General features: G+C 36.9%; 3 protein-coding genes across 3 annotated transcripts; 2 read left to right on the top strand and 1 right to left on the bottom strand.

The window, feature by feature from the left end:
* The first annotated feature begins 41 nt into the window (after positions 1-41).
* Positions 42-6,439, top strand: ppp2r3c (protein phosphatase 2, regulatory subunit B'', gamma). The gene is made up of 13 exons (XM_082142346.1): positions 42-230; positions 1,294-1,421; positions 3,186-3,290; positions 3,381-3,493; positions 3,650-3,747; positions 3,890-3,960; positions 4,084-4,216; positions 4,366-4,421; positions 4,823-4,898; positions 4,992-5,128; positions 5,603-5,740; positions 5,826-5,885; positions 6,026-6,439. The coding sequence occupies exons 1-13, from the start codon at positions 164-166 to the stop codon at positions 6,215-6,217; spliced, it is 1,374 nt and encodes a 457-aa protein (XP_081998472.1). The 5' UTR covers positions 42-163; the 3' UTR covers positions 6,218-6,439.
* Positions 6,291-8,237, bottom strand: fam177a1 (family with sequence similarity 177 member A1). The gene is made up of 5 exons (XM_082142377.1): positions 8,092-8,237; positions 7,612-7,791; positions 7,462-7,528; positions 7,288-7,385; positions 6,291-7,154 (listed from the first exon to the last, which is right to left on the bottom strand). The coding sequence occupies exons 1-5, from the start codon at positions 8,158-8,160 to the stop codon at positions 6,954-6,956; spliced, it is 615 nt and encodes a 204-aa protein (XP_081998503.1). The 5' UTR covers positions 8,161-8,237; the 3' UTR covers positions 6,291-6,953.
* A 1,555-nt stretch (positions 8,238-9,792) lies between these two features.
* Positions 9,793-21,009, top strand: fbxo33 (F-box protein 33). The gene is made up of 4 exons (XM_082142342.1): positions 9,793-10,490; positions 12,247-12,357; positions 13,982-14,649; positions 16,429-21,009. Exons 1-4 carry the CDS (start codon positions 10,081-10,083, stop codon positions 16,692-16,694), a joined length of 1,455 nt encoding a protein of 484 aa, XP_081998468.1. The 5' UTR covers positions 9,793-10,080; the 3' UTR covers positions 16,695-21,009.
* The last annotated feature ends 862 nt before the right edge of the window (positions 21,010-21,871 follow it).

Raw genomic sequence — 21,871 nt, 5'->3', positions numbered from 1 at the left:
TCTCATGTGTTGTCGCACTTCAATGACGTCACTCGTGCGCCTTTCGGTCAGAGATGTAAACAGTTGATCAACCGCCTAGCCTACTCGAACATATTACAGTTTGATTAATAATCAGTTTTGAGCTGGTCAGTTTAAAAATTATTATGACCGAGTAAAGTTAAGAATGGCAAACGACAAAACCGCACATTGGAAAGATTTACTGCGAAAAAGACTCGCCTCTGCGAAACAAGGTGAGATTATGACTTTATCTAATCAATAACTAACTTATAGAGATTTAACGTATACTTATAGGGAGTTCAAAGAGAGAAAATTAATATAAATATTATAACATTTATATAGAAATCTCCCAATCAATGGGTATATCCATCTATTAGGATTAAAAGTCGCTTGCGAAATTGTAACGTTGTTTTACTTTAATAACGCCATTATATTAGATACAATTTTTGTAGATTTAGACTAACGTTATACTAAATATTATTTTAGGGAACTGACTTAATGTCATTAGTGACAACAATTACTATAGTTTGTTGTATAGAAACCATAGTTACCCTATCCATGGTGATAAATGAAAACCGGCTAATATGATTTCCATATGTAATAAAATATTGTAGTAAAAACTTTTGTGTTACTCAGAAGTTTAGTATTTATCCAATATATTAAAACATAAATAATGTGGACATTAAAATGTATTGCAAAGTAGGAATCACCCTGGTAATGAGCAGTGTTACATATTCTACAGTGTATTTAGATTACTGTAGTAATTACTCTCTCTAAAAAGTATTGGATTAGGCTACTTATTGCTAATTACTTTATAAATCACATATCAACCTCGACCAGTTGAACAATACAAAGATAAACACGAAACTGAAATTTTAATTATTTTAAATAAACAGTATACAATTGGATAAATTGAACTGACATTAAAACATAGCCTACATTTTTACAATAAATGTTAATGCTAAATCCACTATTTTATATAGAATTGTTGTTGTCTATACAGTATTTAATGCAATTACATCTGAAGTAACTAATTAAATTACAGAAAAATTAAGAGTAATCCCTTACTTTACCTTTTCAAGGGAAAAGTAATACAGTAATTAGATTACTTAGTAGGCTAATTAGTTACACCCAACACTGGTAATGAGGAGCCATCCATGGTTTTGCTCATGCTTACTATGATTTAACTAGGAAACTAAGCTGGACATAAATATTCATGCTTAATACCTAAATAAATACGGATGAGGATTGTACAGTATGAATAATCATAATGTGTGGGTTAATTGTATTGAACAGATGGCAAAACAGAGGAGGAGAAGAAAGCAGAGGAAACTGAACTGTTCACCAAGTATTACACTGAATGGAAAGGAGGCGGGAAAGGAGAAGTTGACTCATTTAAACACATCCCACGCTTCTACTACAGGGTGAGTTGTTCTAGGTTTAATCAGTAATGAGAGTACAGTGTTGTTGTCAGTGGTTGTGGTATATTATAGCATATTAACATTTTTACAATTACATCCATTTATCATAGTCTGACCTATCATTACAATGATAAATGTCTTAAAGCTGGCATAAAGTGCTCCACTTTTTCATATTGTTCATCAGCTCACACTACCGTTCAAAACTTTGGGTCGGAAATATTTTATATGTTTTTGAAATAATAATAATAATAATAATTAATAATTCATTACATTTATATAGCGCTTTTCTCGGCACTCAAAGCGCTTTACATGAAAGGGGGGATCTCCTCAACCACCACCAATGTGCAGCATCCACTTGGATGATGCGACGGCAGCCATATTGCGCCAGAACGCCCACCACACACCAGCTTACTGGTGGAGAGGAGACAGTGATGAAGCCAATCAGTATATGGGGATGATTAGGAGGCCATGATGGACAGAGGCCAAGGGGCAAATTTGGCCAGGATGCCGGGGTTACACCCCTACTCTTTTTCGAAGGACATCCTGGGATTTTTAATGACCACAGAGAGTCAGGACCTCGGTTTAACGTCTCATCCGAAGGACGGTGCTCTTTGACAGTATAGTGTCCCCATCACTATACTGGGGTGTTAGGACCCACACAGACCACAGGGTGAGCACCCCCTACTGGCCTCACTAACACCTCTTCCAGCAGCAACCTGGTTTTTCTCAGGAGGTCTCCCATCCAGGTACTAACCAGGCTCAGCCCTGCTTAGCTTCAGTGAGCAACCAGTCTTGGGCTACAGGGTGATATGGCTGCTGGCAACCATATCACAATCATTTGTCTCTTGGCCATATCATTTGTCTCTTGGCTGGCAACCAAGAGACAAATAAGTCTCTTATGCTTACCAAAACTGAATTTATCTGAGCAAAAATACAATAAAAACAGAAATACTATTACAATTTAAAATAACTGTTTTTATTTTAATATATTTTAAAATGAAATGTATCCCAGTGGTGGCAGTCTTCAGTGTCACATGATCCTTCAGAAATCATTCTGATATGCTGCTTTACATTTATTAGTATTATCATCAGTCTTGAAAACAGTTGTCCTGCTTAATATATTTTTGCGGAAGGGATTCTTTCAAGAATAGAAATATCAAAAGAACAGCCATATATTTGAAATAGAAATCTTTTGTAACATTTTAAATGTCTTTACTGTCACTTTTGATCAATTTAATGCATTTTTGCTCAAAATAAGTATACATTTCTTTAAAGTCCCCCTGTAGTCAATAATATTGTCCCTTAAAACTCATCTTTGATCACCAAAATGACATATTTAAACGTTTTTTCCTTAAACCGTTTTTTTTCATGCCTTAAAATAGCATGAATGTAACTCTACACCCTTGCCTCGTTTAATATACGCGGTTCTATGAATATGCAAATTAGCTCCGCCTCCACTCATTCACACCAGCTCAGAGATCCACTCATTGATGATCACATGTTGACGTGATTGGTTACAAGGTGACGTCAGGAACATCAGCGATTTCAAACCGTGTTTTTGGGACTGTCTTTGTTTCACTGCAGTTTTAAATGGTGTTGACTTATGAATTTGCACATGATTTGTCTTAAAGCATATTAAAAACACCACATAAACATATAAACAACATTAAAAACTTGATTGGGGGGACTTTAAAACAATTTTACTGACCCCAAACTGTAGTGTACGTACTACCTTCTTAATCTTAACTTCATAATATTTCACCTCAGCTTCCTGCAGAAGATGAAGTCTTGCTGCAGAAACTCAGAGAAGAATCGAGGGCAGTGTTTCTCCAGAGGAAAAGCCGGGAACTATTGGACAATGAAGAGTTACAAGTAAGAGTTACAAATCAGCTTTTGTTTAGTTATTAAACATGCCTGTGTTTTCTATTTCCTCTTGCAAATGTTTTTTTTTCTTTCCTACAGAACCTTTGGTTTCTCCTCGATAAGCATCAAGTGCCGCCCACGACCGGTGACGAGGCCATGATCAGTTATGAGAGTTTCCTAAAGGTTGGAGAACAAGCAGGCGCCAAATGCAAGTAAGTGCATCATTGAAAAGTGTAGTGACCAATTAGTATCACTCGAAAACCATGAGTTTATGAGCTGATAACTGTATTCTAAGTCGATGTAATTCGTAGGTGGACAAAGCTTATGACTCACTTTTGTTTGTTTCATAATCATTACACCCCCATCAGGCTTTTCTTCACTGCCAGAGTCTACGCCAAACTACTTCATAATGATCCGTATGGGAGGATATCAATTATGCAGTTCTTCAACTATGTCATGAGAAAAGGTAGTTATCAATTCTGTGATGTGTGTTCTCATTGCGTTCTCGTCTTATGATGGCAGTTAATTATGAGTCTTTTAGATCTTTTAGTTGATTCTAAACACTATAATACAGATGTGTAGATGAATCACGGTTTCTTCTCTGGCAGTGTGGCTGCACCAAACCAGGATTGGTTTGAGTCTCTATGATGTAGCAGGTCAGGGTTATCTTCGTGAGTCTGTAAGTAATCTCGTTTTACCCTCTGGAACGCTGTGAAAATCACAGTATGCACAATATCTTCTTAGGAGTAAAGCTGTGTTGTTTAAAGGAAAGACTTCAGTGTGTGACTGTTTCTTTCTGCAGGATTTGGAGAACTACATCCTAGAGTTAATTCCCACACTCCCCCAACTAGATGGCCTGGAGAAATCCTTCTACTCGTTTTATGTTTGCACTGCCGTTCGCAAGTTCTTCTTCTTCCTTGATCCTCTACACACTGGTAATTCTCCTGTGGTCGTGCTGTTTTTAAAAATTCTAACTTTGCCTTTAAATTGAAGTCAGAGCACCTGCAGACATCATTCAGATTTTACCCTGTGGAAAAAACTGGAATGAAACGAATCATTCTAATGTTTTGTATTTGCTCTGCAGGAAAGATAAAAATTCAGGACATCCTGGCTTGCAGTTTCTTGGATGACCTACTTGAGGTAGCGTACAGACTCTCACTCAAGTTAACCTATAATATATACATATATAATTATATCTATATACTCTCCTGTTCAAAAGTTTGGGGTTGGTGAAATCTATCTATCTATCTATCTATCTATCTATCTATCTATCTATCTATCTATCTATCTATCTATCTATCTATCTATCTATCTATCTATCTATCTATCTATCGTTCTATCTATCCATCCATCCATCCATCCATCCATCCATCCATCCATCCATCCATCCATCCATCCATCCATCCATCCATCCATCCATCCATCCATCCATCCATCCATCCATCCATCCATCCATCCATCATCTAGTTAGCAAGCTATTCGAAAGTTTTTCTGTGCGAGTGACCTGCAACATTAAGCTAATCAGATTTATTCATTTATAGCTCCGAGACGAGGAACTATCAAAGGAGAGTCAGGAGTCCAACTGGTTCTCTGCACCTTCTGCTCTTCGTGTTTATGGTATGCCTGCAAAATACACTTAATCAGTGTTATAATATAATGTAAGTTATAAGTTACGTCTCATATGCTAATCGTCATATTTCCTATTTACAGGACAGTACCTTAACCTGGATAAGGACCATAATGGGATGCTCAGTAAGGAAGAGCTGTCTCGCTATGGCACCGGAACTCTAACTAGTGTTTTTCTAGACCGTGTCTACCAGGAATGCTTAACCTACGACGGTGAAATGGTATAACCTTTTGACTTAATTAATAATTTGCATCACAGTAAGAGTGTCCCTTAAGACAAATGTCTGCTGTCAGAGTCACAGCTTGTGGCACAGTAGTGCTTTGGGAGACTGGTACACTGGAATGTTTTTGAAAGAAGTCTCTTATGCACACCAAGGCTGCTTTTAAATACAGTAGAAAACGTAGTATTGTAAAATATTATTACAATTTAACACCACTTTTTAAAATTATTTTAATATATTTAAAATGTATTTTATTCCTGTGATGGCAAAGCTGAATATTCAGCATCATTACTCCAGTCTTCAGTGTCACATGATCCTTCAGAAATCATTCTTCTTATATGCTGATTTGCTGCTCAAGAAACATTTCTTATTATTATCTTATTCTTATTTCTTATTCTTATTATGCATGTAATTCGACGTAAACATTTTCATTATCTAAAAACATAAACATGCATTTCTGTTGTTTTAATTTAGGACTATAAGACCTATCTAGACTTTGTGCTGGCTCTAGAAAACAGGAAAGAACCTGCAGCCCTCCAGTATATTTTCAAACTGCTAGACATGGAAAACAAAGGCTATCTCAACGTATTCACGCTCAACTACTTCTTCAGGGTAAGTAGAGGTGTTTGTTAGCTTTTTTGATTTTATATATATATATATAATAAGTAGAAACTAACCTATTCATCTGTGATATCAGGCCATTCAGGAACAAATGAAAATCCATGGGCAGGAGCCAGTTTCCTTCCAGGATGTTAAGGTAAACTGCCTTTAGCTCTTCTTTATATAAGAGTTAAAGTCCATTCCCATTTATCAGCAAGTAGAGAAATAGTAATTTCATGTTGCTATAAGATGCCAGTAATGTATTATAATTCACTTTTTTCTGTCTGTTGTCTGCAGGATGAAATCTTTGATATGGTGAAGCCCAAAGATCCGTATAAGATCACACTACAGGACCTGGTGAACAGTGGTCAGGGTGATACCGTCACTAGTATCCTCATCGACCTCAATGGCTTCTGGACTTACGAGAACAGAGAGGTGCTGGTGGCTAATGACACTGACAGCAACACAGCTGATTTAGATGATTCATGACATCCCTCTGTATCCCAAGTCAAGTTGTTCTATGGGACCCTAACCCTCAGCCAAGAGGAATATACAGAATAGCTCAGTTGTATATGGAATTGTTTATTAAGTAATATTATGTACAAAACAAACTGTATTTTTTCACCTACATTATAGAAAGGTAGGTGTATTTTCACCTACATAATACAAAATTATTGTACACAAATAAATTACACACTCTTCAAAATGAAATGCATTTGTTTTTGTAAGGGGGTAGACAAATTGAATTCAAAACCCATGGGTAATGCACACAAAAAACGTGTTCACATAAAAAGAATATTTAGTTAGAAAAATAACTGTTTGAAAGAGAGGGTCTACCCATCTGACCATTTACACCTTCAACAACTCATCAGTAACATTGACATTTCTAATATTACAACTAATGTCTCGGCAGCTTCAGAAATTTTTGATCCATGCAGTTTTTAATGTGTTTAGCAGGCTTATTAGGTGTTTATAATTATTAAAATGTACAATGAATTGTTGTAGTGACTAAAAGAGGGTTTATGTATGGCTTTATAAAATGATTGTTAAAATAGTTCTGCGTTCAAAGCAGAAGCATTGTCAGCTATGCATAAACAACATGTTACCTTCATGTTCAACTTCATGTATGATAAACTTTACTCCCCAAAAAAGGAAACCAGCACACCTTTAGCCTACGGTAAATATGGTAGAACCATCTAATATTCTCAATCCACTGAACAATATTTTAGGAGGGAATGGGTGCAGGCACTTTATTTGCATCAGGTGTAGCATGTGATTCCTGCTCCAGTTCAAAGGTCACATTCACAAAAGAAGCAGTTGCTTCTGGTTGGTCAGTCTTTGCCTGCTGGCCCTCCTGATTGTGCTGTTCGTCAAAACGACGTTCTGCCTCCTCAGAGAGATGGTTCTCCTCCTCTTCTTCTTCCTCCTGCGGATGACACGTTATCAGGGTCTCACAAGGCCAAAGCTGTTCAAATCCCTCAAGAGTATCTGTACATGCTACTTTTGAGAACATCAGCTGATTAGTGAAGGCAGAAGAATAGTAATACTGGTGCACATACCTCCTTCTTCATCCTGTAGTACTCATCAATTGCATACTGATATTTTGGCGTTGTGATTCCCAGCAATGAGGCCATTCTCTCTCCAAGATAGTCACAAACTGAAATATTTGGGTCAGAATGTTACATTTGAACCGTTTTCGTGGAACCAAATGTCACTGGAAAGAGTTTCGTTACCTGAGATGGTTGAGGTAGCCACTCTCCACATTTGGAACCAGACGTATGGACCCCAGGTCAACTTTGCCTATAATCAGAGATACAAAGTGACTATAAGTTTAATATGATAACTGAAACTACATTCATATTTGATGATTTGATGCTACTCACCGGATCCACAGTCCTTAAAGTGTTCTTTTTCTCCAGTTCGTCTTCCTCCTCTTCATCAGTACTGTACTCCTCCATGGTTTCACCACTTGCAAAGTAAATTGTTCTGCGAGGAATCTTTGGCTGCTTTTTGCCCAAATCTCCTAGTTCCACATTTTCAAAGTCTTTCACCACAGTTGAACTCTAAACCAGCAGATAAAGAACATTACACACTGTAATAGATAGATAGATAGATAGAACATTACACATAGAAAGATAGATAAAATGTACATTATATGATAATATAACATATCGTTATTATTGTAATATAAATAACATTTTATATTTAGAGATTACATGATGTCTAATCAACATATCAGGTTTCCTCGGTGGACAAGGATGTAACGAACAAGGAAATAGAATGACATGTCATATGTCGACTGTAGTCAAAAGAAAGTATGTAATTCCAAGGCAACTGCTTATTATATTTAAAAATGACTTTACCTTCTCTGTGTCCATAGTTTGTCCCAAAGACACGTTAACGTTTGTGAGGTACAGTGACAGTTCAGCCATGTCTTCATCAGCCTTTTCTTTCTGTTGCTTTCTTCGAGCTCTTCCTTCTGGTGGCGTTAACCAGGAAGTGACGTCACATGTAAACAATTCCATTTATTTAGATTATCAGAATATCATTTATTTTATAAAATACCTTAACGCGCTGACAAATTTACATAAGGCGTCAACAATATAAATTCACATATATACAAAGTTATGTTAAAAGATGTTTTATTTTAAACACTTTTGTTTCAGTGTAGTTTCAAGCATTTGAAGTTCTCTCATTTTGTCGTTTTAGTAGTAGGCCTACAACAATTATAAAAAAAGAAAAATATTCTTTATCTAGCTGAGACTCTTTATAAACCGATACAAATGTATACTGAAGTATTTTGGCTGCACATCTTAACTTCAACTGCATAAGCACACTATTATACTTTAATTCCATGTTAAATTTTAGGCATCATCACATGCCACTTTCACCCTTTAATTGAAATCTTTCCTTTAATCTTTTCTTTTTTCATCCTTTAATGTGTTAATAATAACACATAAATGATAACCTAATTGATATAACTCAAAGTCAGATTAATTGTGCAAATACGGGACTTGTTTTGTTAAGCGTGATTCATCTTTGACTAAGATTATAATTTCGCACAAAACAATTATCAAGATTTATTTCTCTCTCCTCGCCCGGATTAAGTGCAATGGGAAAAGAATGGCTTTCTGTTGTCTGCACTCCCAGTCAAACTTGTCAGTAGCGTTTTTGAAATGACTAATAATTGAGAGCCAGCACCACCTTACTCAGATCTTTTTCATGTATATTTCTGCCTTTATTTTATTATGCAGTTTGTTACACATTTAATCAGAAGTTTTAAGCCGGTTACTGCTGGAGTCTGTAAAATATATGCTGTTTACAGAGTAAATATGGACTATTTTAGAATCAGATTTTTTTTTTTGAATTTCTCTTGGCTGTAACACAATGACAATTTAAACGTTAACTTAATATTTTATTTTTCTCACATAGTGTAAATGAGTCTTTGTACATGGAAATTAATTTATTTTTATTATTATGAAGGGGGTCCCTTGCAGAGGATCATCATATTTAGGGAGATCAAAAGATTTAGTTGTGTTTTTCACTACTAAAGTTATTTTTGGAATCCTAAAATATCTAACCCCAGTTATTAGAACATGTATTTTGTTTAAGTCTCTATTTATTAGAACATGTAATTTGTTTATTTGATCCAGGTCTCCACAAGTTATGTGCACATTTGATTCCAATGATAAAAGAGTCTGAGTACATAAGAAAGCAAGTAGAACGTCTTCAATTCGTAAGAACTTTAATTTATTGATGTATAGAAATTTTCTCTATCTTTTATTTTGCTTTAGTTATTTTTGTTATTCTGTTTTCAGACTCTTTTTTCCTTTATGTATTCTGGTGACATTGAACATATTGTTAATGCATTTTGTTTATTGTATACAAAGTTGTACATCATAAACATCTCTGTATTTTTTGCAATCATAAAAAAATGAAAAGAAAAAAGACTGAAATTACTTCTTGCGCCCTCCTTCGGCCACTCGTTGTATGGCAAAAATAAGGCATTTTCGGAAGAAACCACTGGATCCACCTAATTGACTAAAAGTGCGACACACGAAATACACATTTAAATTAACATTAGCAGACACAAGTTTTGTCTAATAGTATGTGCGCTTCAATATAATATATTTCCACCTCATTTTCGCTCAGTACGCACACATTATCTTCTGACAATTTTCCAGCCGCCCTGTAGGAAAATGAAAGTGGACTGATCCAGTAGTATTGAAAGCAAAGCTCATCGCGCAGTTGTTTGTTTTCACTCAGCGCAGTAACATAGAGGAGAGGCAAGGCACGGAGTTTGTGTAACGGTTTCGTTTTTAATCTTCATTGCATCTTTCAAGCCTTCTGCCATGGCTCTGTGCAGTAGCGTCGGAGCCTTGGCGTTACCCAGCGAGCTCATTGTCCACATATTTTCCTTCCTGTCAGACCGAGACAAGCTCCGGGCCTCGGCCGTGTGCTCTCGCTGGAGGGAGTGTCTCTTCTACCCTGCGCTGTGGACGGAGCTCAAGCTGCGCGTCGGTGGAGGAACCAACGGCGGCGGCTCTGGGTCAGAACAAACCCCGCGATTAGAGTTCCTCATGCGCAAGTTCGGCTCGTTCGTGCGGGAGCTGCAGCTGGAGTTTGCCCCGGTGGACGGATACTTAAGCCCGCTGCAGCGCGGAATGGAAGCCGTCGAGAGCGACCCGCAGTTCGCGAAAGATGCGATGGTGACATATTTGGATCAGGTGTTGTGTGTTCTCGGCAGTCTGCGTAATAACAGGTAGCTATATGGATTTGTGCTCGATTTGCATGCATTGACAATAGAAATCCTTTCTGTCTGCTTTGCTTACGTTTGATCAGCAGCCATAAACAAACCCTGCGCATTACGTAACGCTCATGTTTGAAGCATCGCATGGCTGCCTGCTTCGTGCATAACCAAGCTGCGATCACTTCTTATGACAAGCGCAACCTACTACTATCTATTTTTGTAGCTATGATTTTGTATGACTAATAATACTTGATTTACTAGTAGGCAATCCAATAGCGACTCGTATCTTTCTCCGTATCACTAATACGTATTCACTGGATGCTATTCCAATGTTACTGGTAACAAATTGCTTCTTTTTTTTTTTTTTCTTCATTGAGTTCTATGAGGATCTGTGTTTCAGATATCAATCTAAGATATTTTTTCTTTCAACTAGTCTATTAACATTGTTGCTGGTGCTTATTTCTGTTTTCTAATCGTATCTATTGCACTAGTACTTTATTTGATACTAGTACCTATTTTTTTTTAGACATTAATATCTATCTCACTTGTTACTAGTGTCTTTTTATCTAGTTATAATTGCTCATTTGTCACATGTAATTAGTTTAAATGACTAATTTATAGTTACATTAAGCATCTAATAAGAGTAATATGATTAAAAACTAATTACATTAAAAATGTTATTAGTGATGGATGGAGGGAGGGAGGGAGGGAGGGATGGATGGATGGAGACTAGTGTCTGTTTACTTGCTATGTAGGAAAGCTATAGTATTAGTACCTAATGATAGTAATTAGTAAAATAGAATTAATAGAACAACTGGGATACATTCTAATATAATCCACACATTCTTAATTAAAAAATTTGGGATTAGGACAAAGGGAACTTGTGTCTAATGAATATTTGCTAGTGAAATTTAAAAACATTCTAAACACTATTGGATTACTGGGGGGAAAATAAGCACTTGTAACATAAAATAAATACTAGATGGTTCTAAGGAGTAAAACTGCTGGCTAAACTCCCACGAGCCTTACTGCATTGTTAACATTCTAACCGAATCTTACAAAACGTTCAAACAACACTGGCTTTGTTTTTCCTGCTCTTCATAGATGTTTCCTGATGCTGATCGTAACCTACATTTCTGTTTATGTACAATAGAAACGCACTAGAAGGACTCATAGCCCAGAACTTGCCATGTAAACAATAGGCTTTAGTTTGAAATGTGTAAAGAACAGAAAAAAGAGCTGATTATAGGTTGTTTGGTGTAGCGAGAGTTTGATTATTTAAAAAAAAATGTATATTCCAAATTACTTGGCTGATTATTTGTATCATGCTTTTATTTATTTATTTTTGGTAGTCATTTACTGTGGTTAATTTTAGTAATATATACTGTTATCATATAGGAATATAATCCCTGACAACATTAAAAAAAACAGCTAAAAACCCATCTCTTCCGTGAGCACTTATCCTCATTAAAAAAAAAAAAAAAAAAAAAAAAACCCGATGTTTTTCCCTTTGAAACATCACTTATCAGGCTTATGCTACTCTGAATAATACCTGAACTTCGTATTTTGAGCACTTCTTGTGTTGTTGTTGTTTTTTGCCTCTTTATGATGACTCGCTTAAATTAGTCCTAATTTGTAAGTCGCTTTGGATAAAAGCGTCTGCTAAATGACTAAATGTAAAATGTAAATGTAATTCAAGTCACATATATTGTATCATGTTACATTGGCAAGACATAAAACTGAAAATTCCTCTTTTTTTACCCTCCAGAAACCTCCAGAAGCTGTCTCTCTACGGGGACACATGCATTCTTCAGGATGACGGGATTCTGGACAGCTCTTTTCTCAGCCAGGTCGACCAAGGCGGCAAGAAAATGAAAGAGTATGTTTCAAGCTTTCCTTTCACTCTGATTACATGCTGGCTTTGCCGATAATCTGACCATCTTGTTAGTTGTAGGTACTCAGTCAGTCTTGGGCTGTGTTCAGAATTGAATAGTAGCGTACCGCAGTGTGTATACTGTACACTGCCTGCTATTTAAAGGGGTCATGAACAGCATTTCATAAAACCAAAAAATTATATATATAATGTTGTCTGAGGTACATCCAAAAACATCCTAAATTAGAAGTAATAAGCTATTTTCTCTCCCGTTTTTTTTTACCCTCTTTTTCAAACACACTGTTTTGATGGGCGTGCCGCATTCAGGACTTGGAAGTAAACGCCCACTGCTATGATTGGGTAACAGTATTGCATTTTAAAATAATTTTCATTGTCCCCACCATTTCACGTATGGAATTGTTTTGAAAACTATGGGCTATAGGCTATGCTTAAACTTTATTTGCCACAAGCAAGACTTAAAGTACCGAGTTACAGTTTTCAATTGTTTGTTGTCGTTTGAGCTATTTATCGTTCATCTATTTCGATAAAGTGAAAAACGTATTATTGACGAATGATGTAACATTGTCATTTGCAGTGTCGTGTTTTAAATAAATTGAAATGTTGTAATGTCTTACTGATGACAAAAAAAGATGTCGCTCACTGAAGCTTTTATTGTATGTACAAGAGGCAATGATGTAGAAGTAGGCATTGATCTTCTGCAGAGGTGGTCTTTCGTCGCACTATTACTTAATAATGTGACAAAATCCAGAACGAATTGTTTGAGTAGCTTGGTTTCAATAAAAGCTGTTTTTGGACTAATGAGGAAGTTTTGAGTTCTGAAACTTACATGATATTTTTATGCTACAGTGACCTCTTACATGTCAAAATATCAAGGAAAATTAGATTTCTCAATTCATGACCTTTTTAAAATAGCATGAATGGAAATGTAAAAAAAAAAAAGTGTATGGTATGTACATATAGGCTACATATACAATGTACCTTTCTACATTGTACGTTTAATTCAGAGAGTGTTTAGTTTTCTGACACTAGTGACAGAAATTGCACACTTTACCTTTAATTGGACTACAAATGAAAAGTTTGGGAAAGTCTGTAAGATTAATTTATTTTCACAAGTCTCTAATGTTCACCAATGCTGCATTTATTTGATTAAAAATACAGTAAAAACAGTAATACTGTGAAATATTATTATGATTTAAAATAGCGATTTTTCTATTTTCATATATTTAAATGAATGTATTCCTGTGTTGGCAAAAGTTGAATTTTCAGCATCATTACTCCAGTCTTCAGTGTCACATGATCCTTCAGAAATCATTCTAATGGTGCTCTAGAAACATTTCTTATTATTATCAATGTTGGAAAAAGTTGTGCTGCTTAATATTTGAGTTTTTTTTCCCCCAGGTTTCTTTGCTGAATAAAATGTTCGAAAGAACAGCATTTGTTTGAAATGTTTTTTCTGATCAATTTAATGCATCTTTTCTGACACTTTTTTAATTTATTTATTTATTTTTAATAACTTCTGAATGGTAGTGAATGTTTTTGTCAAATTGTGCTGCCTTTGCATTTATCCTCCTTTAAAAATGATGATTTCTAACCATCTAAACTGTTCTAGGATCCAGCAGCTCTTTGAAGAGATCCTGTCCAACAGCAGGCAGATGAAGTGGCTGTCATCTGCGTTCATGCTCTGTGTGGTGACCCCCTGCTCTCTGGCCTCTCTCTCCAACGCCAGCACCAGCTCCCTCGAGCACCTCAGTCTGATCGACAACCAGCTGCCCAGCCTGATTTCCACAGTGGAACTGGAAAGGCTCGCTCACCTGCGGTCTCTGTCGCTAGACTTCTGCGACTTCACCTCAGACATGTGCCGCCTCCTGGCCTGCGGTGACCGAGCGCCCCTCCACCGCCTCTCTCTCTTGCTCAACGGCGCTGCTTTGGATGTCAAGCCTTTGGATGGCACTGCCGCCGAGGAGGACTGGAAAGCCCTGGTCCGTCACAGCACGAACCTGCGCGTCTACGTCATGGCGATGGATGTGTGCAGCCAGGACCTTCTGCGCGTGCTGAAGCCCAGCGTGCCCCTGGAGCGGATCCACCTGGACAGCTACAGCACTCTGGTGACGGATGGGGTCGTGGAGCTCATCTCGCAGCAGTACCACAGAACCCTCAGCCACTTCATCTTGATGAGAGACGACGCCGGATTCCCAGACCTCAGCGTCAACCGCAATGAGGACCCACTGGTTCTCCTCGCCTGGCGCTGTGTGCACCTCGCTGTCTTGATCATCCATGGTAAGTGGACATTTGAAACTTTTTCACTTGCCTTTGACAATCCACTGATTCCTGAGATAAGGGACAAAATCCCCCATAATACCTTTTCGTCTAAGATATATATATATATATATATATATATATATATATATATATATATATATATATATATATATATATATATATATATATATATATATCTCTATTTGGGAAATTATGTGTCTTTAAATTTTTTTATTTGATATATATTATTTTTTAAAACCTTTCCAAAGCATTAACAAAAAGCCCAATACAGTGTCAAAATTGGACATTCCATCCAAATGAACTCTTAAATAATAAAAATATAAGAATAAAATCATAATAATAATAATAATAATAATGTAAAATAATAAATAGAATTTAACATACATATACACATTTACAAATGAATATCATTAAATATCAAGAAAATAACATCAAATATATTTATGCACCATGTATCCTAATCTGTTACATTCATAGTCTGTATTATGACTATGTAAAATTAGACATGACAGGTGATTTATTTAATATCTAATGTTTATCTATGTTTCTAAAATTCTTTTTTATTATGTCCTTTTTTATATTTATTTTTGTTTATTTATATATTTGTTATAAATAACATTTTATTTTATTATGTCCCCCCCCCCCCCCCCCCACATTTTCAATAATTTGTCAGCTTCATAACATCAATGTTTTTAGATGATTTCCCCCCTCTTAAATGGGTGACATTAGTAGCCAACAATAGCAGTAAAACAAAATGGCTCCTGGATTTAAAATGTGCTATGCAACATGTTAGCCACCAACTATGTCAGATTTTCTGTTTGAATGTGGTGACAGTTCAATATATGCAGCTAAAAATAATTTTCGATTCTAGAAATCATGTTCAATGAATTCATTCATTAACCTAAATACTAGATTTGCAATGGGAATACACATTGTTTTTGAATCTTTGCTGAAAATAAGGATTTTTGCTGCTTGTTCAAATTACTTAATTATTCAAATGAGCTAAAGCAACACAATTGCTATACATTTCGTTCTAACTTAATTTAATTGTTCAATCAACTTAAATATATTTTAAATTGAAGTTTGCTTAATCCACTTGTGTTGGGATTACATGAATGATTTTTGTTGCATTAACTACAATTGTGTTGAGGATTTTTAGTTCCCAGCATGCTTTGCATATGGCTGGATCAGCAGAGTAAATGTTGGAATTAAGTGTTATTTTATGTGTTTTTGAGTGAAGGGAAAGACCTGTTAAAGTTGAATGTTATGTTTGAAAAGAGTTTCTGTTATGTTGAAGTGTTTATGGTTCCATTGTGCTGAAGAATAGAGCTTATGGTTAGTTGTGACGACTGTATGTACAAAGACTATGATGCATGATGAGCAAAAGCTCTGCTCATGCCTATGCAGTAACAAGTATCTTTCTACTTGTTCTGTACTAGTTGCAGACAGTCTTTTAATTGTACAACATGACTGAATGTCAAATATAAACGGGTCTTTTCCATTTACTCAAAATCACAGACTTGAATATATTGGAATCTACTCAATGTTTTTAGTTATTTCAATTCAAATATATTAAGTTCAACTAAAAATATATGCTTAATTACGATATTTAAATTGTGTAACCACTTTAATTTTTAGTAAATTCAAAAAGCCTTTTTTTTTTTTTTTTTTTTACAGATTAATCAAATAATTCCTTGGTGTGTCACTTTTGGATCCTGTTGTTTTTCCTTTCGTGTTCCGTTTTACCGTGCACAAGTAATGTTTCTTGCTTCGCAGGCTACACCGTGTGGTCCCACAACCTCGTGGCCATCTCTCGCCTGCGTGGGTCCAACCTCAAAGTCCTGGAGGTGTCCGAAGAGAGCATTGACTTTGACCCGGACCAGTCGGTGTACATCGAGGGAGATCCCGTCCACAATCTAGTCAAGGAGGTGTCCCTGGGCCTGGGCCGCGTCTGGCATCCCTCCATGGACAACAGCGTGGTCCTGAACGAGCCCACTCAGCACTTCCACCGCGAGATGCAGAGTTTCAGCGCGGGCATGTAGACTCACCAAACGCCCTCTCTAACCCTGTGCTTGGTGATCTTTCACTAAATGGGCCCTTCTCATTTTACATATTGTTTTATTTCTTTCATTGCTTTTTGATTTGTTTTTGTTTTTTCTTGTAGTGTGAATTTAATCCTTTATATGTGCTGTGTTTAATCAGTATTAGCTCTATATTTATATCTATATCTATATATCCTGCTTATTACTAGGAAAGTATAGTTGGGTATTGGTTTAGTAGCTAATTGAGTGAATGGTAGAGATGGACTTTTATACAGCTAGCTTAAAAGTTGTACAGTGAGCTGTTCATTCTCTCGCTTTGTCTGTTTGTTGGTTTCCCCTTAGAAAGTGTGGAGTTACCTCAAACTATCAGTTGATCCTTCTTGGCTTCTGCAATGACGAAATCCCATGTTCACGTTGACCTTTTTATAGGGAGATTAGTCTTCCAGCCAAGGGACACGGCTGATCCACAATTACGAACCTTCCTCTTTGTTCATCGCTATGTAATTGTTATTCAGAAATGAGGATTGGTGGAAACGACGTGTTCGGGACGCAGATCCCGCTGGTTTTTCTCAACCTGGAAGTAGACGCACCTCTGCTGGTGAAACCAATCGTAGAGGTTTTCAGTCTGGTGTATGACACCTGCATGCTGACCGCCCTGCAGCACAATATCTGGGCCCAGCCATAGGTGTTTTGTTCTTTTTTTCTTTTCTTATTTTTTTTTTTCTTATGTGTTTTTGTTGTAAGTCCTTCCCGTCTGTCTCAGGTAGGCAAGAATTATATGACAAGGAAGATGAAGATGATGGTTATGATATTTTGGTAAGAGTGATAACAATCAGTTGATAATTGTTCTTCTCGAGTCACAGTTGCCTTGAACTCCCCCTTTCTTCTTCATAATCAATGTGTTTTTGGCCTCGGACTCGGTCTGTTCAGCGTTATCGTCGCCGTAATTCCCCAACCGAAGTGCAAAATCCTCATTGGATCGTTATTGAGGGCGAAAACACGCTCCGAACGGATTGAATCCAGGCCGTGGTATTTCATCTGTAAAACGTTAGATGGCGGGAGACAGACGTTTGCTTGTTCCATATCTCAGGATTCCTGCACTTGCGGTACTTTTCCAGAAAGCTTTTGTTGAAGCTTCGTTCAAATGGTTGGTGTGCTCGATGGGCAAGATTTTGTAGTGTTTTTTGGAGGAAAGAGAGCTCTTCCAAAAGAATGTGCTTTAGAAGTTGCTGGTTTTTATTTTTTCTACCTGTTTAATTTCCCTAGTTTAGCATTTGAAGGTCTGTGTGTTTTTTGCTTTTACATATATTGTCTCTTCGCTCCTTTATTTTAAAATCAGTCGAGATAGATCGTGGTTGCTTGCATAGCTGAAATAAGTGAATGTCAAACTTAAGCCTTCTTGAAAGCGCCAGCGTTTTTGCTCTGCAGAATCCCCCTCTTTCCTGAGCATATCTTTACTTTCTCGTGCTCTAATAACGAAGCGAATCGTCGAAGAGTGGAGTACTTTTTAAAACCGTTAAGTTGCCTCGCTAACTGTTACTCTGTCAGGCCTCAGAACTTCCTGTTATTTGGCGGTATCGACTACCCGAAGCCAAACCAGGTTTGAAATGGAAGCCATCGCCCCAATCTTCCTGGAAGATCCGCGCTTATAACAAAAACGAACAGCCAAAGCAAACCTTCGCAGCGTGAAAACGATCTTTATATGCAAGCTTATCAAGTGAGCGGTGACCTAGATCTTGTCAGGATTTGTTATATGTGGTCCAAAAAAAGATTTGAAGCAGTTAACCAATGAGGTCGAACAACTCTTGGCACACGAAGGCCTGTTCGTAGGGTTGATGTAAAGAGATCCAGCTTGACTAATTGTTGACAAGTTTACAACCTATTGTGGTACCCATGTCAACATTGGTGAAAACGGCAGCTTTCCGTGGTTGGTGGCACAGAACGCAAAAAGGGTCGTGTGAAAAGTCATTTGTGGATTAAAATCTGTTCAATTCGCTCCCTTTTTGAACAAACCACGGATTAAAAATGTTGTTTTCAGGTGCGTTGACATAGGTGCCAAACATTCTGTAATGATTATGTTGGAATGCTCTTAAACGCATGCTAGTAGTGGGATTCTGTGTTTTTTTTTTTTTTTTTTTTTTTTTAAGTTCTTCTTAGTACAGCACCAAAAAACGATTTCAATAAGTGTGAGCTTGTTTGTTGTACATCGATTTTGCCGAAGGACTTTAGTTGGCGGAGAAAGACTGCGTATGACACGTTACAAACTGCTAAAGCATTCATACCGTGCCTAAAACCCAGAATAGCTTTCATTTCAAACCCACGTCATTCGTACGTCCCTGGTCGACCAAGTCTACGAACCTTTACAAAGACATAGCATATTTAAAACCGCCAGTGTTTTCTTGTTTGCGTCTCGTTTTGCAATCTTTCTGTCTGCGTGTGTGTGTGTGTGTGTGTGCGCGTGCAAATGTCGTGTAAGCGTTCAAAAAGTGCATACATCAGAGAAGGAGGTGTGTGTTCAGTACAAAAACGTACCACTTCCTCAGCAGTGAACAGGAAACAGCCATTCTCAGGGTTACTGTTAGACGTGTGGAGGAAACAAACAAGAGTCCAATAGCTCAGGCCTCTCACCATGAAAGTTTCCATTTAATGAAGAATCTTCTCAACAAAGTCACTGGATTTAACTTCTGTCAGCGCATCATCTGCGCCAGCTGCCAAAGATAACGGTGATACGACTCTTTTTTTCGAAGTGCCCACATGCTGGCAGAGGGCAGGGCCAATGGCTGATGGGCCGAGATGTACTACTACTATCGTATTATGACAACTACTATTAGATAAATGTACTAACGGAGGGAGGGGAGGTTGGACTTGGGCGGTTGTCCACAGCTGTGCTGTGGCTTTGGTCAACATACGTTAGATCTCTCTTAACATGCACCTGTTTCACTGTGAAGAGTGAATGTAATTTAACTATTGAAAATCAAGGTTGGTTCTATCAGACCTATAAGCTGCTATGAGACGTGTTAGGAACATTCCACTGGGGAGTTAAAAACAAACTAAAATGGCCAAATGTCTGCATGAAATGATTATTTTTTTATTCTTTTCTGTTTTGTTTTGGGCAGGGGCGGGATCCTGGAATCAGCGTTCGACTGGTCCTACGATGAAATTCTTGAGCCATTTGAGAGCGCACGTAGGTTTTTATTCATGATCGATGCGACCAGTCGGTTGTTACAACTCAGTTGGATCCCAGTGTTTTTTTTGTTTGCGTTTTTACTTTCAGAAACGTTATATGCATTTCACAATCTCGTAGTAAAGAGAAAGAGGGCTGCTATGACCCCATCTGAGACGGTCAGTGTTTTACAGCTTTTTCCGATAGCTACCTTACCGATTATGAACCTCACGCCAGCCTTTGGTAAATCAAACCGTTACCATGTTTCCACTGCAGGTCAGATCTCGAGCTCGACACGGGCCTCTCTTTCTCTCTCTGGTTGGCTTGCGTTAAAGGCGAAGTCAAAAACTATGCAAAAGGAATGCATACGATCCAATGGCTCTTAACTTTGTTTTTCTTTCTTTTGTGCTTTTCTTTTTCTCCTTCTGTCACTCAAATGGAAATAACCTAACTTGCAATGATACTTGGCCTTATTATTGTTATTATTATTGTTTTAAGATCTTGATTCTTCGGAAGCCAACTCCGTTTCAAGGGCGACCGTGGGTTACAGACATGGTCTCTATGAGACTGGCCAGAAGGCCCCAGTTATAAGTGGTACGAATGTTGTGCATTTGTATAAAATCAGGACAGTTTGCAATAAAGAAGTGGCCATCATGGGGCACCAGCAGTGCTAAGACCAGACTGCTACCTTATAAACTTAATGGGGAGTTAAAAAAAAGATAACATAAATCTGCATATGTGTATATATACCAACGTATATACTTTTATGCAACACATGTCCGGGTTCTATTTATGAACATTGAAAAAAAGGTTTATAAGCGTTGTTGTTTTGCAAAAATGGTTTTACCATCTTAAATGTTTAATATTTGGGCAGGTGTGTTCTGTCTACTATTTGTCTCCGGTGAGCACATAGCATTGGATTTTATATGTACATCTGCAAACAGGAAGTACTCTGGCACAGGTGTGAACATGCCAGGTGGGAAGATTTTAATGAGAAAAAAAAAGTGATCTCGAGGTTCCACGATAAAGAAGAAAAACCTTTGAAAAACTTAACTGACAGATATTGGGTAAACCAGCCGAATGTTGATTTGAATTAATGTTGAACGAATGCATTTTCTTTTAATCGGTAAAATAAAAGCATACAAAAATCAATCTTGTTTCTGTGTGTTCATAGTTACAATGCATTTTGTTTTCTTTATTCTTCACAATGGGAGACTGAATGAAAAGTTATAAAGAAATGAATTTATAAACCTGCAATTTCTACTGGTTTAAATATTTTTAGAGCTTGGCCTACCTATGTTCATTATAGCAATCTTTCCAAAAGCTTATCCCCATCTGGAAATTATGGACATATGATATGTCAGTGTGATATTGGTTATCAGATATTTTATTCTGTGAATTTATCAGTTTCATGTTTTAATTAATCTTACTTAAAATGTGTAAAACATGTTCCGATCACATTGTACTTGAGCTCAGTAAAGCACATAAAACCAAGGTGATTGTAGAGTGGCTGTAACAAAACCAAGAACTTATATTTGTTAGGCATTTCCTAAATCACCACATTAGTTTATTCCTAAAAACAAGCAATTTTGATTGCTCAATTATGGGTAAAAAGTGTAATTGTACAGCATTAAACTACTGCAATTGTACATATTTAGATATTCAATTGCAAACGCTCAGTTTCCCTGTTCACATTTACATTACCTTTGTACACTTGTAGTTAATCTTTACACTTAAATATATCTTTAGCAAATCACAAAATGTATGTCAATTTTTAATACTGTACATTGTGATGCATAAATAAATTTAGACAATAGTATACTTTTTTTTTTTATATATTAGCCAGCCGTTTATCGGATATCAGGCATAAATAATATGAAAACTTATCAGTATTAACCAGCACTTAAATATTTCTTTCTGGAAATCACACTTTAACTTCCTGAATATTTCCAAGTTTTTCATGATTGTGGGAACCATGAAGTGTTCGCTTTATATCGTAGCACAGAAAACTGAA

Source organism: Leuciscus leuciscus, assembly GCF_965113295.1.
Source record: "Leuciscus leuciscus genome assembly, chromosome: 17".
NCBI classification, from domain to species: domain Eukaryota; kingdom Metazoa; phylum Chordata; class Actinopteri; order Cypriniformes; family Leuciscidae; genus Leuciscus; species Leuciscus leuciscus.
Note: the sequence above shows the minus strand (reverse complement) of the source record. Positions and strands in the feature narration are given on the sequence as shown.